Consider the following 18010-nt stretch of genomic DNA (forward strand, 5'->3'; position numbering starts at 1 on the left):
CAAAACAATTCATTTAACCTGGACTGCATCCCAGAGAATCTCATTTGTCCTGGAATCTTTCCCAGAACAACAGCGCCATTACGAAGGAGTATTCAAACAAATACCTCCTGCAAGTGCCAGTGTTGCTGACAACAAAACCTTTCTCAGCTTGAAATATTATGGCTTGGTTGTGGTGATTTATTAGAGGCGCCTGGCACCTTTTGCTATCTTCACAGCACTTTATAATATTACAAACTGTAAAGAGGGAGGGGTGACTTCCCCCACCCTGAAAAGCAGTGACATTGTAGGTGGAACAGGACAACGATGCATATGCCAAGTTTTGGGCACCTTACACACCCCTCTGAGCACTTTGGCCTGCTTAAGACAATTGGAATTTCACCAGCAGGAGAAAAACACAAAAGATTTAATTGCTTAATGTGTCTATGAATAAGACATCAGCTCTACCTTTCCAAAATACTTCTCTTACATCTCAGTGGAACAGTTTTTCCTGTGGATTTACAAGGGTGCAATGCCTGCCTCGCTAAGAAAGGACTGTCAGATGCAGCTATTCAGTTGCCCAAGCTGTAAGAGCAATCTTGAAGAGAGAAGGGACTGAGAAATTACCCACTTCTTGGTCAAGTGGACATAGTTTTTGTTCAAGACAGAAGCAACACATCCGAATTAAGGATCAAAAAAGCAATGCTGGAAAGTTCCTCTGTAGCAACTCGGATTCTTTCGTATGGTCAGGGATTATAACTCCAAGGAATTTCTTGGCTGTTAGAGGGAGCCATAAGTTCTGGCTCCACTGAAGATAAAGGGAGTTTTGCTACTGACTTCAGTAGGATTTGACTAGGATTTTAGCTGCACCTTTTGCATTATGTGCTAACAGGTTCTTCAAAGGACAGCTAGTGACCTTTGAAAACGTGTATTATGGCAGTAATTTCTCAGAACTCCAGATTCATCTTCCTCTTTCGTGTCTGCATATTTTTTTTCCTGCTGTACAACAGTCACTATTCATCCAAATTCTTATTACTATGCAAATTTCAACATCTTATTTCTAATCTGTTCAAATCTTCTACCACTCTGAACATTGCTGAAATTATGTTCTGGGTAGAAGCCTTCAAATGACAATGCTTGTAAAAACTTCTCTGTCTTATCTGTGACATGTCTAAAATGACAGCACGTACAGCAGAATTCAACAGCCACATTCACTTACCAGCAGAAGGTAACCCTTAGCAAACAGAGTGAGCGAAAGCACATTGATAAACGAAAGCACATTGATAAGCACCGTGAGGCAGCTGCAAGTACAGGTACAGAGGTGCAGGGAGAGAGTGAGCCCTCGGTATCTGCAATATGCTGTATCTAAGAATATCCCTGAATTTAGCTCTAAGACGTACATCCCAACCACACACGCTGGGAAGGGCACTTCTGCACTCTCTCATTTTTCCATTCGTCTCACACTGAGATCTCTCTCAATTCAGCACATTTATGTTCATTTTACAGGCATTTAGAGACACCATTTTCCCATCCTTCACAGATGTTCATATATTGAGCTTCTAAAACCTGCTAGAATAGGTACTGCTGCTGCAAAAAAAAATCCCAACCCAACAGACAGGAGGAAATATTTTTCTGCTGGGATTTTTGCTCTGGGGCCGTAGCTACGAGACGGATGGAGCCCAGGCTGTAAGGACTGCAACCTTCAGGAAAGCAGGCAGGGAGACAGCCAGCACTGAGCCAGGCCAACTGTCAATATTGCCAAAAGGTTCAGAGGAAAGGAGTTACCTTTAACAACCTGGATTTTGTGGAGGGTCTTAGCAAAGCCATTTCCCAGGTTTAGACACCAACACCTGACAGGAAACCAATGGCAATTTGCTGCTTCCTACTGAATGGCATGGAAAATCCCAGCTATTGCCATTTTGGAAAATCCTTCCCTTGTCCCAGCTGACAGATATGTACCTGACTGGGACTTGTGATGTGCTGGATTCCTCTCGCCCAGGGAAGCAGGGCAGGGGCTGGAGTATGGCGGCTGGAACATGTAGCTGTCATTTGGCAACGAGTGGGTGCGACCCACCGAAGGCTTTCTCACGCTCAGCAAGTCCTTGCTGGGAGACAGGGTCAGCGTGTCGTCTTTGGAGCGGAGATCAGCCTAGAGGGAAAAAAGCAGTGAGGAAGGAAGACATAATGGGGTGTAAAGAGGAGAAGTGCCCAGAAACGCTAGCGACAGTCATTGCAATCAGTATGGCACGATGGGCATGCACATCGTCAGGACGTACAAGTTGCACAAATGGATCTACCAGGAAGCTATACCCCTCCTTTTGTATTGTCAATAAACTGTCACACAGAATGAACCACAGAAACAGAGGAAGCAACACTGGAGTAATAAACCATGACTATTTCAGGGATATGCAAAGAAGGCATCATGCCTCAAGGCCACCAAAGGTCACATGCTTTGCATAACTTTGATCCTCTGCAATAACAGTAAAGCTCTCTCTCTGTGCCCTCATCAGCAAGTCAGACTTTTGCAAAGGGGAGTAGTTTCCTCTTCTAACACTATGAAAAAAAAACCCCAAAAGAAATACTACAACTAGTTTACACAAATTATTCTCTAGTCTGGCTCCTAGCACAATTTTATTGGTTTTTCTTCTCACATAATGAATAACTAAACCCATTTTATTGAAAAGGATATCTAAACCTACTGCTTCAGGGTTACAGCCATTGTCTAATTAGAAGAGATCTAATGTGAGTGAGTGTTATTGTCTATATGTTGACTGTGGAGTTTTTACAGCCAAAGAGACCCTTGGAATGGGCAGCATCCAGAGCAAAATCGAATGAGGTAGATTGAGGTCTGATTTCATCAGGAAATATCTCCATCCCAGAAATGTTCTTGGATGTTGGAAAGTATTAGCAAAAGTGGAAGCAAAGTCAACTTCCCTGGATATTTGTAATGAGAGAATTATTTCATCTTTAAAAGATGAAAACCACAGAAATGAGATGTGACACTGCAAGTCTGGTACAGTATATTGCTGGTCATTTTTTGAAAAGTTGATATCTTGTTTTCTGACAAATCTTCTCTCCACTCAGTGCATTATAGGCTTTCTGATATCAACACTGAGATTTTCTTTTTTCCCCCCTAGTTTTATCATTTATTCCCAAGAACAAAATTTCACTGTGGCATTTCGGTAGCACAAGAAACATGATGAGATTAAAAGGAATTGACAAAAAGGGGGGGAAAAAGAGTGAAAAAGAAAAAAAAAAGACCACCACTCTTGTAAATTTAATGAAGGAAACAGATCTGCACTGTCATGCAGCATTAGTTTCAGTCCTCAGGAACCTGCCGATTTGGATATAGCCTGGATGCAGCCTAGATAAGAGAGACTGCAGTCTGCTGATATAGCTCAGGGAAGGAGAGCAAAACGTGTGCTGGTAAAGCTGCAACTTGGGTTTTGGGAACTTTTCTGTTCCTCCCTGCCTTCCTCTTCCAAGCAGCATGTTTATGCTATTTAGCTTTCATATTATTTAGCTTAAAACAGAAAAGACATCCTGAAACATGAGATTTCCAGTTCAAACCCATTTGGATCTGATCACTAGAATTTGGATTCGAGACCTTATCCAAACCCAACCTTTAATGAACCTTTAGGTTCATTGACAGGATCCAATACCACAGCAGGCTCGTTTCCATCTTCTGATCATCTCGGGGGGAAATCTTGTGAGTCAATTTCATGAAAACCATTTAAAATGGCTGCAAAATGATCTTCTGAGTCCAGCTGACAAACGGAGCGGCGGGAGCGCGTGACTTTTTGGGTCACCGGTAGTTTTAAAAAACACGTCGGTTTGGCACGAGTGAAAAATCAAATCTGGGTTTTCCATGATCCAAAGAAAAGAAAACAAAAAATCCCAACTCAAATCTATTTTGAGTCAACCAAAACATTTCGAGGTATTTTTCAACTAAAGTTGTGTCTAAAGGAAGCGTGAAAATACTGCGCTTAGAAAAGGCTTCAGAGAAAACTTGCAGTACTTCAGGACTTTGGGAAACTGTTTTGACCAAAACACTTTGTTAGTATTCACACAAATTCACAAAATGCTCATTCAACCTGATTTTGCTTTTTTTTTTCCATCTGAGAAAAACCATCTCTCTTGTCTACACCCTTGAGACTTCCCTGTGCTGTCAAACAGATTTGGCTAATCTGACTCAAAACTAGAAGGGCTCTTTCCTCAATCCAGACTAACTAATTTTGAAACAACTCTCTCAGTTCTGCTCTCCAGACTGAAATTTTGAAACCAAAAGTCTCACACAAAATGTTAAAACTAGTTTACAAAAACCTATTGCACGTGATGCCATGAAGCATGATGGGAAATATCGTCACGGTTTAAGAGGTGTTCCCCAAATCAGTGCTAATTAGGGTGACAGTCGACTAGAATGGCAGAAAATTTATCAACAACACAAACATCCAAAGGCAGGTACATGAACGACAACAAAGAAAACAAGGATGATCCAAATATGTTGGAAAAGGAGTTATGTCTGTTGTACAGCAGGAAAAGAAGCACTTGACCGCTACACAGCTAAAAATGTCTAATGTTTCAAAGAGGAGATGGTTAAGGCAGGGTTCAAAATACTGGTCATTTCATTCAAAAGGACACAAAAGAGTCCAAACTTGTTTGGCTTTGTTTTTCTTCTTCTTTATTTTTTTTTCCAGGGAGTTAAGGACTGCTAGTAAGAATTTGCAAAACAAGCAGCATCTCAGAGCAATCCCCATCTGATAGTTATAAAATAAACAGTCTGGCACCAATCATACCAAAAGCCTTGTGGTGCCTGTGTTCATAAAGACAAAAATGCATTACAAACCAAAGGGCTGGAGATGACCCCTCAGCAGAGGACACACGAGGCATGAGCTCATGGGTGTCTCTTCCACGCAGCATCACTGATGTGTTTCAGATGGGGAGGAAATTTCAACCTTGACACTTTCCAAAGCATTTTTTTTTACTATTTATTTTACTTGTAGAAAACACATTGTTTTTACACAAGAAGCCAAAGGAAAAATTGGAAATACTTGTTCCTCACAAGGAGCCAAGTTTGTGGATGAGAGTGAGAACAACCCAGGACCTAATGGCATTAAGGACAACGTCCTGTTCAGGGGAAAGGTTGGTGCTACTTGGAAATGGACTTGAACTGAAAATGCCATTAGGCAGGTGCAGAGAGGTGAAAGCAGTATTTCGAACCCTGTAAACATCAGACTATACAGCGACCAGTGTATGTACATTGCTTTCCAGAGCATTAAGTAAGTGTGTGTTAATATCATCAGGAAAAGAGTCATCCGTCAGAGCTAAGGACCAGGACTTTTCAGAGAGAATATCTGACGTCAGAGACAGAGCCTCCATCTCAGCTAGAGGGATCTAAAGGGAGAGATGATTAAGCATAAGAAACCAGGACACAAATCTTTTGGAAAAGAAAAGAAAAAAGTATCATAATCTAAACACTTCTAGAGACTAAAGCACTATCCCTGCAGCCAGAGAAGCTACATCATACACATTGTAACCAGGGACAGACCGCTAAAGAAATTAAATATAACAGAGAAATGAGAAAAAAAAAGTGGGACATTGATATTTAAGTGCTTACCAATGATCTGAGAGGGAGTTTAAAACCATGCACTAATGCTAGCACTGTATTTTGGTGTTATCCTGTCTGGATGAAGAAGCAAAAGTAACTTTACTTTTATACTAGAGATATCTATCCTCTTGGCTATGACCAAACACAAGAGACTTCAAGATCTTTAGACTTCTCTGAAGTTGCTCTTAGCCAACAATCCTGCCTCTAAGCTAAACTAGTTGAGTCCACAAAGATTCCCCAACACCAAAATAGTTTTGCTAGTGGAGTGTGGAGTGTGCCTTTCCCTGAGAGGCATATGAAATTGTAATTAACTTTCTAATGGCTAAATGGGAACAGAAAGCAACTTAAGGTTTAATTTCAGTCAGCCAATGCCTTCCTGGTGTCCTCAGTGGGTTTTGGCCTGCTAAAGAGCCTCCAGTTCCTGGGTAAGCACCAATAACTGTCCTATGGAAAGGACTGTCTGCATCTTTCAGCCTCTAAATGCCACTCCAGCCCTGGCCCCAACAGCCTCCCTCAGCTCTGAGCAAACACGAGCTGGGGATAGGCACTGCACCGCTGCAGCAGTGTGCCTTGCACAAACACATTCCTGCTGAAGGCATTGAAGTAATTGATGAAAATCTGTATTGAAATATTGATGAAGCTCTTTCCTTAGACACAGAGCTCTTTTCATAAGAGATGTCACTTCAGTATTTTGGAGGGAAAGGGGACAATGGGGACTGCAGTATCTCCCCCAGAGCAGCATCACTGCAGGGAGGGATGTTTGCCCTGAAGTGCAGGCTCAGGCCTCCCCAAGTCACCATCCCAGGTATGTGTCTGAGGCTGGTGCCCACGGGCACTTCATCAGATAACCTGCAGACCTGGCTCAAACTTGCAGGAGCCTCCTGGTCTGGACAAGCCCCAGGTGCTTCCTTTTCATTTCTCCCTGTGTATTTTTTTCCCCCCTATCTTCTATGCTTGAAAAGCCTTTCAACAGCAATATACCTTCCAAGAGAAACCACAGAGGCCCAGATCCATTGCATTGAAGTTGTCAAAGGGCTGGATACTCTCAGCCTAAGAAATGGCCTCAATGGGCTGAAATAAACACAGTGATGAGTGAACCTTGAGAGGCTCAAAACTTCAGCTGAGATAAGAAAGAAGGTCAAGTCCCTCTCATCTAACCTTGGGTTTGATATCTCCTCTAACAGCCACTTGCTGGCAACGGATGAGAGGGATGCTTTGGAGGAGCTCCTGATTTAACACTAGGCTCCCCAAAAAAGCATTGCACGAAGGCTGCCAGCACGAGGGTGATCCTCACCAGAGTCCCACCGACGGGAGCCCAGGCATGCGAGGCGAGGCCGTGCTGGAGCGTGGTGGCCACCAGCAGCTCCTGCCTGCTGGAGCTGCTCTGCTGGGAGCTGCCATTAATCAGGTTGCTTTCAGCAAGTCCCAGAGCTGCTCTAAATTCCTGACTTGCCTCGAGAACATGACAAATGGTGTGAACAGAAAAGCCCAAATGTAAACAAAGCATCGCCCTCCCTTCAGCCTCTCCTGTCCCAAAATTGAGTTTGAAGCTGTCAAAACATTTTGTTGGAAACATTCAACTGATTTATACAGGTTTTAATTACCAGGGGAAAAAATGAAATCGCTTCAATTTTGAAAGAAAAAGCCATTGCAAACTAGAATGCTATATTTTTTCATTATGAAAATGTCAAAACAAACCCTTTTCTCTTTTTTTTTTTGCTGCAGCAGCACTTTCTGGTGAAAAATGTGACAAAATATTTCCAACCAGCTCTCGCCAAGTTTCACACTGACCTTCTGCCTTCCCCACCAAAGCTACTGTCTCTGGTTATTCCTAGAGGCAGCCACTTCCTATAGCTTAATAAACCTCAATACACAGCAATCAGAGGGAGACATCTTATCCTGCTGTATAGGGACCTGCAGGAGGACTTCATTTTACCTAAGCTTGTTCCTTTCCTTTAATGAACCACCGAGGTGGATAATTTAGAGTGTCAGTAAGCTCATAAATAAGCACACTGATTCAACAAGAAACCTTCTGCTATTTTTAGACAGAAAGGGGGGAAAAAGGAAAATATAGATCAAGAAATATGGAATTTGCTCAATTCCAACTGCAGGGAAAAAAAATAGTTATGCTTGAGTTATTATGATGGTCACTGCTGTAATTTAGAGAAAATATTTTCCCTAAAGAATACCACGCTTGAGAAAGTAGGTATTTTACTCTAAGAAGTAAATGAATGAATTTTAAACAAGTATTACAGCTCCTGTTTGAGAAAGCACTGGAGCACACAATTACTTAAGTACATCATTAAGGTCTGACTTGCCTTCTAAATTCAGTTTAGATCAGAGATGAGGATCTAGTTTACAATGGCCCACTTGCAAGAAGCCTCTTTAGGAAAACCATTCAAGACTGGATTTTCAGGCACTGTAAGCAGGCACAAAATGCAGAGACCACTTTATGATCCCCAGCAGCTCAGGTTGTGCTCTGGGAAAACCTGACACTGTACTCCAGGCTCTGCAGACGTGTCCTGACATTGTTCCTGGGCCCTGGTTAGATGCAAGAAGCCAAACACAAAAACCCCACTAAAGGCTGGAGATGGGATTTTGTACATTTTTCCCTACAGCATTTGTGAAGAGTAAATCCCAATGCAAAACTCCTTATTGTGTCAAAGAGGGAAAATTAGAGCCTGTACTTTTCCTCTCACATTGATATACATCATAAACCAAGATATTATCTCAGCTCCCACAGAAAAAGCCAAAATGACTTACATATCAAAATCCCTCTGACTACATTACATAAAGAACTTTAACTCTCTATTAAAGGTCTCAGTCAAATTGAGTTTGGATGGAGACTTTGCAGGAAATTAGGAATATTAACCTGGTTCTCAGAGTTGTAATATTCGTGAGCTGGGAGGGCATAATGATGGCACACAGAGCCTGACAGGTTGTCCATCAGCTTCAGCTCTCCTTCCAGAGATTCCTGGATCAGCAGTGATATGGTATCAAACAAGTGCCTTTCCTAGGAGGGGTGGTGTATAGCGTGCAGAAAGAGAGAGCAAGCCAAAAAGAAAGAGGAAAAAACAGAGGGACAGAGACAGAAAGAAAAAAAAGGACAGTGTATAAAAGCCAGCAAACAAAAGGGGATAAAAACAGAAGTGGGGAGGGGGAAAGACAGAGATGTTTAGGGAGAAGATCAGTAACAGGAACAACAGGACAGGAGAGGTGAGGCAGGAGAGGAGAGAGAACAATGCAGTAATATCACAGTGAGCAGTGACAGCTTTCTCAGACATTTCTAGAGATGGGCCCAATACCAGCTGCCCTGGGACTGCGGTTGCTCAGGCTCAGGACTCTTCTTGGGGACAATTCTTGCTCTCAGCAAACACAGGCAGTTACTGCTGGGATCTGAGCTGTAGAAAGGGACCAGTATAGCAGCATCCTGACTCTGGGTGCTGTGAACTTCTACAGGACACCACTGTCTTAAGTGTTTTATACCCACTGTCCCCATTTCTGAGCAAGACCTAATATCTGACACCTAAATCCATATCCAGGAGTCACATAAGTTAAAACAACCTGACTTGAAGAGAGGCTGAGCATCCTGTCCATTAAAGCTGCAAGTGCCCAGGATGGCACACGTCAGATCACCAATTCATGTGCCAGACATATGGGTTGAGGTGCCTCAGTTGTCCTGGCCAACTTGAAACCAGCTGGCCACAGCACAGACAAAGGGAGGTTGTACAGAGCAGGGTCTGGCTTTCATGGGCAGCATGGGGTTGCACCTTTTATGTGGGGAATGCCTACTACATACAATGAAATGAGGACTGTCATTACAGTCAGACAGCACACAGTGCAGAAATCCTGGGGAACAGGCAAGCGAAAGAGCATGCTGACCACATGTCCTTGCAGGGTCATGTCCTGGGAATTGTATTCCTCTGCTGTCGTGCTCAAGCATCAGATTTTATTCGTAGATTTTTCTTTCTGGGAGAATAAATAGTTGGAATAAAATCTCCTGGAGGTTTTTGAGGCTTCTGTTTGAGTGAAAGAGCAAGAAACACACTCTGGAGATTATGACTAGAATAAGCCCTTTGAAAGACACCTTAAGAGAGGGCAGGTTTAAGAGCCTGAAGAGCTAAGGGTATCCTCCCTGTTGATTTGTGTTGCAGTTTCTCTCTTTGCCAGTGTGAGGATTGATGCAGGACAACAGTGCTGAGAACAGTTTGCCAGGACTCTGCTTAACGTGTACAACAGTTAGGACATGTTGTTTTATCCTAGAGGATGTAATAAGCCTGGATTTCCCCATATTGCCCTGAATTCCTTTTTCCTGTGCCAAAGAGCAGCTTTGGACTCTATCTCAGACATTAGTGACTCCTAATGGCACCAGAAATTTCCAGTAGCTTAAGAACTGAAACAAAGCTTAAGCAGGGATTGACTCCTTTTCACCCTTGGACTAAAGATCATAAATGAGTTTTTCATGCATTAGAATACTCATTAGTCCATCCCAGGCAGAAGCCAAGCTATGCTGTTGTGAAATCATGATGTAATAAAAGCTAATGAGGTCTGTGTAGAGTTTAACCCAATTTGCAATCAGCTAAGACTATAAAAAGGCTGGACCGTTCTTCTTGCATAATTCCAGTTCAGATGCCTCCCTAAGGACCTGTCTGGGTCTTGACCTCACCTCATTCCTCAAACTGAGTCTTCATCCAGAAACTGTGCTTTAGAGAGACTTGCTGCAGCTCGTAGCAGCTACCACGTTACAGCCCTGCTCCAGCACTGGTCCTGCTGGTGGGAGTTTTGCCACCAGTTCTGGTGAGCTTGGGTTTGAGCCCCCTCTGGACTACTCCATTGTTAAAATAATCTTTTCTTACAAGCTTGACTGAGGGGATGGGTTTTAAATTGAGGTTACATAAAACAAGTTGAATACTTAAGCAAAGATTAGCCAAGTTCTATTCCTCTTTTGCGCTGTGGTTCATGGTCTGAGTTAGAAAAGCAAACACACTGTGCTCATGACTTTGCTATGACAGTGGACATAGCCCAAATTCTGGATTAGAGCAAATTTGGAGCAAGCTCTGAGCTTGTAGGCTTGGGCACATCTCCAGAATAAATTGTAAAGCTCTCTACCTCCAAACAGATGCACCAAGTTGGTCTGAAGACCTGCCTGGTTCCCGTACCACACAGCAGCCAGTCAGCAGACAGTGAGGAATACAAGCCCAGGACATATGGAACACCCAACTCCTCCATTACTGACTCGTGCATGTCTTCCCCTAGCAAATATGCAGATAAAGCCCTCTTCACCCTCCAACTGAGGTTCTCACCATAGCATAAACTAATGAGGGCTGAGAATCCACCTTGATTTGCATGGGATTGGTAAATCCTCGGGGGCTCTCGGGTCTCTCTCCACCAGCGCTGCTTGCCCATGCAAAGATGTCCGAGGTGTTGTGTTGGCCAGGGGTGATTGTCTTCATCTCCATCTCCAGTTCTGCTTCGAGCTCTGCCTCCTCTTTAGCCTCCTTGTTGCTCTCCTCTAAGTGCTTCATGAGCACGGCAATCACCACGTTCACCAGCACAAACTGGGCCGTCAGCACGAAGGAGACAAAGTAGATGGGCGAAATGACAGTGTTGTAACAGGTGGACTCCTGGTCACAGTCTCGCAGAGTGTCCTGGAAACAGGGAGAAAATGACGGAGGGACGTGAAGAGTACCAGCATGGACCTCAGTCTGCTGATCATCTGGCTGCATTGGGTTCTCCTTTTATGAAGAAAACTGAGAAGATTGGGCAAATTTCACATCTAGAATGGCAAAATACTTGCCAGGAAAAACTTAGGTTCTATATTAGTCACCACAAGCAGGCTGAGAGGAAAATGTCCTTGGGATGTGCAACAACACCCTGCTGCTCCTAAAGGAAAAGCTGTTTTACTAGGTTAGAGACCAAATACACAAGAGTGTGTCAGACAAATCCAGGGCAAAGCAGGGTGCAGCTACAATCCTTCAGCTATCTCACAGCTGCTGGGCTTGCAGACACTCTTTCCTCAAGTTCACACCCTGTCATTAAGATTTTGGCCGTCTAACACTCACCATGGGCTACAAATGGACAGAGAAGAGATTCCTTTGGACTAGCTAGCACCTTGTTCTCTTCGTAGACCAGATTTCTTTACAACAGCTTGCCTTAATGGCTGTCCTTTAAGAAAGACTCTCTCAGAAACTTGGGTTTATCCCAGAAAAAAACACCCCCACAAACTAATAGCAACAACAATAACTGGAGACTTTTAAGGGAAAAAGAAGAAGTAATGCATGTCACTGAACTGAACTCATGTTTCACTTGAGAGATGAGTCCCTTCATTTTTTACCTTGTTTTTTCAGTTGCTCTCTTAGGTTCAAAAAGGAGAATATGTGGAGTCCTCATCCCTGGAGCTATTGCAAAGCCATGGAGCAGAGGTGCTGAGGGCCATGGGTTAGTGGTGGGCTTGGCAGGGTGAGGGAAGGGGTTGGAATCAATGATCCTAAAGGTCTTTTCCAACCAAAACGATTCTATGACTATGATTTTGCATGGGTCTCTTACCTTCATTATCCCATTCCAGTTGTCTCCTGTGGATACTCGGAAGAGGGTCAGAAAGGCCATCCCAAAGTTTCTGAAGGTGGCATGCCGTCCCAGCCCCTCGCAGGGGTGTGTGTCATCACACTCTGTGGGACCAAGCACAACCATGAGACTCCCACTCACACACTGCTCCCACCCCTTCTGCTGGCACGGGAACACTCACCAAGGTCTCCAAACAGCTCCACTCCAAGAGCTGCAAATATGAAAAACAACAACATGAAGAGAAGACCCAGATTCCCCACCTGGAAAGAGAAAAAGAAATGGGGCGGGAAAAAAAAACACAAAAAAAGAACATTCATTGATTTTTTTGTTCCAGACCTGTTTCCTGCTGTATTCTTTAATCCAAAACTTAAATTGCTTCAGGGGAAAAATGACCTCAATGTGAGGACTGTATCTCAGACAGTGCTTCGGAAGGGAAATGTGATTCTCTAATGATAGTAAAGATAAAATGATTAGCATTCCTCTGCAATAGGAAATTAGCTCTGGGCCAGAGGAGATCTGGTTCGATATGGCAGTGGGTTACCTGCGGCAGGGCTTGCATCACGGTGTCCAACAGTGCTCTCATCCCTACAGCCATCTTCAGCAACTTCAACACTGCGGAAAACACGTTCGGAATATGGTAACGGCAGCGTTAGCACAGAGGCACAAACTCAGTCCCTCTCCCAGGAGCCACAGATTATAGGAAGAGGAATGTGAAATCATGTCAAGTGTTCTCCATTAGCTGCTATAGTCCCTGGCCTTTGTACATCGCTCCTGGTTGCTTGGATACTATCAAAATCCTGTGAATAGCAGCATCACCTACCCTGAGACTCAGAGAAAGCGTTATCGTTCTGCCTGACTTTTCCTTACCCCACTTTATCTGTGTTGGACTCATCTCCTTCTTCCTCTGGTTATCATAAGCAGTTACTTTCCTAGCCCTGGGGCTGCTTTCCCACTTCCATAGGCTACCCACTTTCATACATGATTCACTGAGGAACTGATTTACACATCTCTTCCAGAAGGTTGCATTTCCAATTGGAAACTGCATGTATTTTTAATTCTGAAAGGGATCCAATGCACAGGAGAACCACTTCCCCCCTCCCCTTGAGATACAGCAGCATTTCAATTCTCTTCCAGTTCCTTCTTTGCTTAGATAAGGGCTGCAAGCAGAGCCATTGTGCCTCTGAGCACAATACTGCCCTTCAGGAGTGCCTGGGAGTACTTTAATAAGGCCCTGAGCACTCACATTTTACATCTTCATCAATTGGACTCTGAGACCTCTCTGTTCTGAAAACTCAGGCCCTGAAGAAGCTGGCTTCCCAACTCGAGTACGTGTTGTTACAAGTCTGAGGGGACAGATGGATGCAGAGTGACGAGGAATGCTTTGTCACCAAGTGGTGAGATGTAAAATCCTCTGGGAAATTAAATTCATTAGATGCTTGTCTTTTAAAGCCAACGTACTTGAGCTCTTGTTCTCTAATCCCTGTAAGAGATGACTTTGATTTGACTGGCATATTTTTTCCAGGTACCTCTCTGGGAGTTACAGCCACAGCTATTTCTCCTTTATTTCTAACCTTCAAGTCCTCTTAAGATAGAAACACATGGTCAGCTGGCTCAGCTTTTTGGCTCCTCACAAGTATTTTCCCCCATTGTTCTTTTATTTGTTTACAGCCTGTTGATGCCAGAACTATGCACATCATGATGGGGTTGTGCCCCAGAACCGTTTCCCAATGCTTAACTCTCTCCTGGAGGGAACCCTTCACCTTAAACACAAGCCAAATCTGCTTTATTCATCTCACCTCGAGCAATCCTGAGAACCCTCATGATTCGGATAATAGTGGGGTTAATTGGTAGTGAAGCGTTCACCTCAATCTCTTCCAAAGTGATGCCCATGATAGACAGCAGCACGATTGCCAGATCTAATTGATTCCATCTGGAGACAACACAAAATGAAATTTAACATCTACTAAGAAGCTGGCAAGAGGAGGTTGCTTGTTTCACACGAATTCCAGTCATTTCAATGGTTCTAGCACTCAAATGAATCTGCAGCATTTTTCTGAGGGTATTATACAAAAGCAGTTATGTTATGAAATCATTATAACTAATGCATCTCATTAGAAAATCAGCCAATTTCAAAGATATTCTTGACTGAAGAATGAAAAGCTGGCCAATTTTCTACCCAGAGGCTGCAGACCTCAGGGGAGACGATGCGGTATCTGTCCGGCCACTTCTAGACACGACACTCCTGGACCTCAGTGTGAGGTCTGCCCTAGAAAGAACCAGACCTACAGTCCAGTCCTTGCAACAAAAGAAAACCCAAGGATTCGTGCCAGAATGGAGAGGTATAATCCCAGCACAGATATCTGAAACATGGGGAGAGGGGTAGAACAATCCCCTGGCTGCTGAAGGGCTTGTGTCAAGTCCCACTCAGTGCCAGCAAACTTGGTATTAAAATTGAAGGAGGCAAATATAGGCACTGAAAGATTCACCAAGGATGTAAAATCTGTTATTTGCAAGGTAAGAGAGTGACTATCTAGAAAAAGAAGCAATTTCATCTGTTATTTCACTTCCACTCATGACCAGATTCTCTCTCTTGGCATAAATTTCAACACTTCACCAGCTCCTCTGGATTATATTGATACACAACTAGTGTGAGAAGAGAACCAGCCACTCAGTGAGAGACTCACTCATATTACTCATATTTTGTCCACCTAAAAGGGCCAAAGTGATGCAGTCACACTTCTGGGCATGCATCATCCTTTCTTCAACTCACATCCCAGGCCTCTGCCTACCCAGCTTTCAATCAGTCACACCAAAGAGTGTTCACACGTGTCAGACCGACATCACTGGGAAGAGCATAAGGGTCCAGAACACCCAAATTGGGCAGCTGTGTCTAGAAACCTGCTGCTGTCCCCACAGTCAAGACAGAGCTTTTGTTACCTGTCTTGGAAGAAGCGACGAAACCCAAAGGCAATGAGCTTGAAAACAGACTCCAGGACAAAGATAACTGTGAAGATGTAATTGCAAATCTTCAGGGCTTCATCAAGAACCTGGGATGTGGACACAGGACTGGGGTTAGGTGTTAGCTCTGCTGAGGGGCTTTGCTGCCTGCAAACCCACCCTCTTCTTCTTTCAGCAGTTACTCATTTCCAAGCTACATAAAAAGCTCCAACCGTGGGCTCTCTGCGATGACAAATGTCCCAGGGAAAAGTCCCAGTACTTCAGAAAGTGCACACGTTGCATTTCTGCCTGGCCCCAACCCAGCTGGTATAATTCACATGAGGGGCTGACAGAAACCCAAGGCAGGACACAAACCCCACAGCAGTAACAGCCCCAGCTGGGATCACTGGGGTGAGTGCTAAGAGCTGCTGCATTTGCAGGTGTCAGCAGCCCAGAACCGCTCGTGCTTTGGGCAGAAAGACGAATTTAATCCCACTTGCTCATTTGTTCAGTGCTGCAAGAGCTGTGGGCTGGCCAGGTCCCCGAAAGTGCCAGCCAAATGGCTTCTTTGTGACAGCCTGTCATTTCCTCCTCACCTTGAGCTTTTGGAAAGGAGCAGGAGAGAGGGGTGGCATGCCAGCAGGAGCAAGTGCCTTGGGTTTTCCTTTGCCCACCCTTCCCTCTGCAGAAGTCGCTGTCTGGCCATTAACTACAGATGCCTCCTGGCTAGGACAGCTCCTGCACGGTCAGGCATTAAGCCGCATCAGAGGTGATTTGATCCCAAAAGTTCTGCCTGTGAAGGAGCCCTGTGGTAGCAGCATCCTGCATGGCCTCTTAAACAATAATGTGCATTGAATTTCTCACTGCTGGCAAACAGCATGGTAATAACAGTGTCCAGGGCACTGTTAGAGAGCGTGGGAGGTGGCAACAGAGGGTTCTCAGTCCAAAACTACAATTTGCTGATCCCCGAGTGGGAGAAATCATAGTAGAAGAGCTTTAAGCTACACATTCGGCCTTCACACTACAGTTTAGCTTCAAGCACCCATGGACAAAAACCACCTCACCTACCCAACCAGCCGCCAAAGGAGGCTGTGGCTCTGAACGAGTCTCCCTGTCATACTGCAGGGGAGCTGTGCTCTGCCAGCAAATAAGCATATTTATTTGGCAAAAAGCAGATTTTGCCCAGTAGCTCTTTGTTTGAATCACCTCTAAGCAACCTGCAAGCCCCTCCTCTCCATGGGTAGCCACAGCATCTCCAGCTGGGATTTCATCCACAGGGCATCCTGGGATATCCCACCACCAACCCCTTCCAGCACCAACACACAAAGCAATCATTAGTTTGGATACAAATCTGGTACATTTAGCCTTTTAAGTATCTGCAGGACCCCACCTGGTCACCCAGACCAGAGTGATTTTGGGGCCCTGATTCAGCAAGACTCTCCGGCATGTGCACGGCTCTAACCATACTGTCATCTCAGCACAGCTCAAGCTTGGAGTTATTACCCAGATGCTGCATACCAAAGGCTTAGAGACAAAATGTTATTTTCCTAAAGAAAATTAAAAACAAAAGCCTGCCCAACATTTTTATAATACAAGAGAAAATGTAGCTGCAAAACGACTGCAGTAAGACGCACGCCCTAGAGCAATTCCAATACAGGCTCCTTAGCCAGCAACCTTTTCCATCACCAAATGACTGAATCATGCAATGAGCCTTCCAGGGTATTTAAAGGTGACTTGAACAGAAAAAAATATATTGGGCTTGTGCCCTTTCACTTTTTGGCTTCTTTGTGATAGGTTGGAGGATATTTTTCCCCTCGCTTGCACATCTTAGTTGCTTGGGGTTTTTACATTAAGTATTCAAGTCCTGTCTAGTGTTAAAGAATATTTCCTCCTATTGTGTGTTATATTTATTCATTCTGAAAGTGGCTAATAAAAATAAGTACAAGTTATATGGCAAAGGCAGCTATTTCCATTTCATTCTTACGCACAAGAGACCTGACATCCCAGGACAGGCTGTTTTTATTTTCAGAGTATGACAAAGACCCAGGAACTTAGCACACTAATATATTAAAATGTATTTTAAAGACCAGCATGGAATCTAGTGCTTGTGAAAACTGGGCCCTAAGGGACATTGGGGATTTAAAAGGAACTTCACAAAAAGAAAAGTTTCACAAATTCTTCTATTATTTTTCCTTTTTTTTCTGGTGGAAAACCCAAGTCAAATGGAAGATGTTGATGACAGTCTCATCTAGTAAACCAAACAAACCTGCTCACATCCCCATTTTTCAAAGCAGTCCACTTGCACTCCACTAGAAAGAAGTGAAATGGGATCCAGGTACCAAAAGCAATGGTTTGAGCTGGAAGCCAGCTGAAAGTTGAGTGCCCTCCATGGAAGAAAGGGATAGGTTGTGCATAATCAGGCCCCAAGGTCTAACAGCCAATCTGCCTTTAACTCCATCACATCAGCACACCATGGCTGAACATATTCCCCTTGGCTTTTCCCCCTCTCTGCCCTGGTACCTTTGGCTGTTGGTAGTGCTCCATGGCCATGGTGATCACATTGAGGCCAATCACTCCGGTGATGAACAAATCCAGGTAGTGGCTGGTGCACATCTGGTGGATCAGGAGGCGGAAGCGGGAGTAATCCGAATAGTAGGGCTTACACTGTGCTTCTGCAGCGGGGACGAGGAGAGCGGAGAGGCACGTCAAGTCATTTCTCTGTGTCTTTCTGAAGTCAATGCACCCTCACTTTCCAACTCCAAAGATGATAAATACACCGATTACAGCAACATGCTGTCTTTTTTATTTCCTTTTGCTTTGCTTGCTGGTATGTTACCATTTTTAATACACAGCGGGGATCTCGTCATCTTACATCCATTAAACATCTTCAGTGGGACATGCGCTATACTCAGCCTTATGGCATCA

The 18010-nt window shown here is 44.1% G+C and overlaps 1 protein-coding gene across 1 annotated transcript in view; it reads right to left on the reverse strand.

The window, feature by feature from the left end:
• CACNA1G (calcium voltage-gated channel subunit alpha1 G) overlaps positions 1 to 18010 on the reverse strand; it is a 139124-nt gene that overhangs the window by 5205 nt on the left and 115909 nt on the right. Inside the window, exons 28-37 of the mRNA XM_062010454.1 lie at positions 17606 to 17757; positions 15086 to 15195; positions 13945 to 14078; positions 12690 to 12760; positions 12330 to 12408; positions 12131 to 12252; positions 10888 to 11232; positions 8457 to 8597; positions 5236 to 5370; positions 1936 to 2125 (exon numbers count right to left, since the gene is read on the reverse strand). Coding sequence (XP_061866438.1) covers positions 1936 to 2125; positions 5236 to 5370; positions 8457 to 8597; positions 10888 to 11232; positions 12131 to 12252; positions 12330 to 12408; positions 12690 to 12760; positions 13945 to 14078; positions 15086 to 15195; positions 17606 to 17757 — 1479 coding nt within the window. The remainder of the gene's footprint in view (positions 1 to 1935; positions 2126 to 5235; positions 5371 to 8456; positions 8598 to 10887; positions 11233 to 12130; positions 12253 to 12329; positions 12409 to 12689; positions 12761 to 13944; positions 14079 to 15085; positions 15196 to 17605; positions 17758 to 18010) is intronic.

Source organism: Colius striatus, chromosome 18, assembly GCF_028858725.1.
Source record: "Colius striatus isolate bColStr4 chromosome 18, bColStr4.1.hap1, whole genome shotgun sequence".
In the NCBI taxonomy this organism is placed as follows: Eukaryota; Metazoa; Chordata; class Aves; order Coliiformes; family Coliidae; genus Colius; species Colius striatus.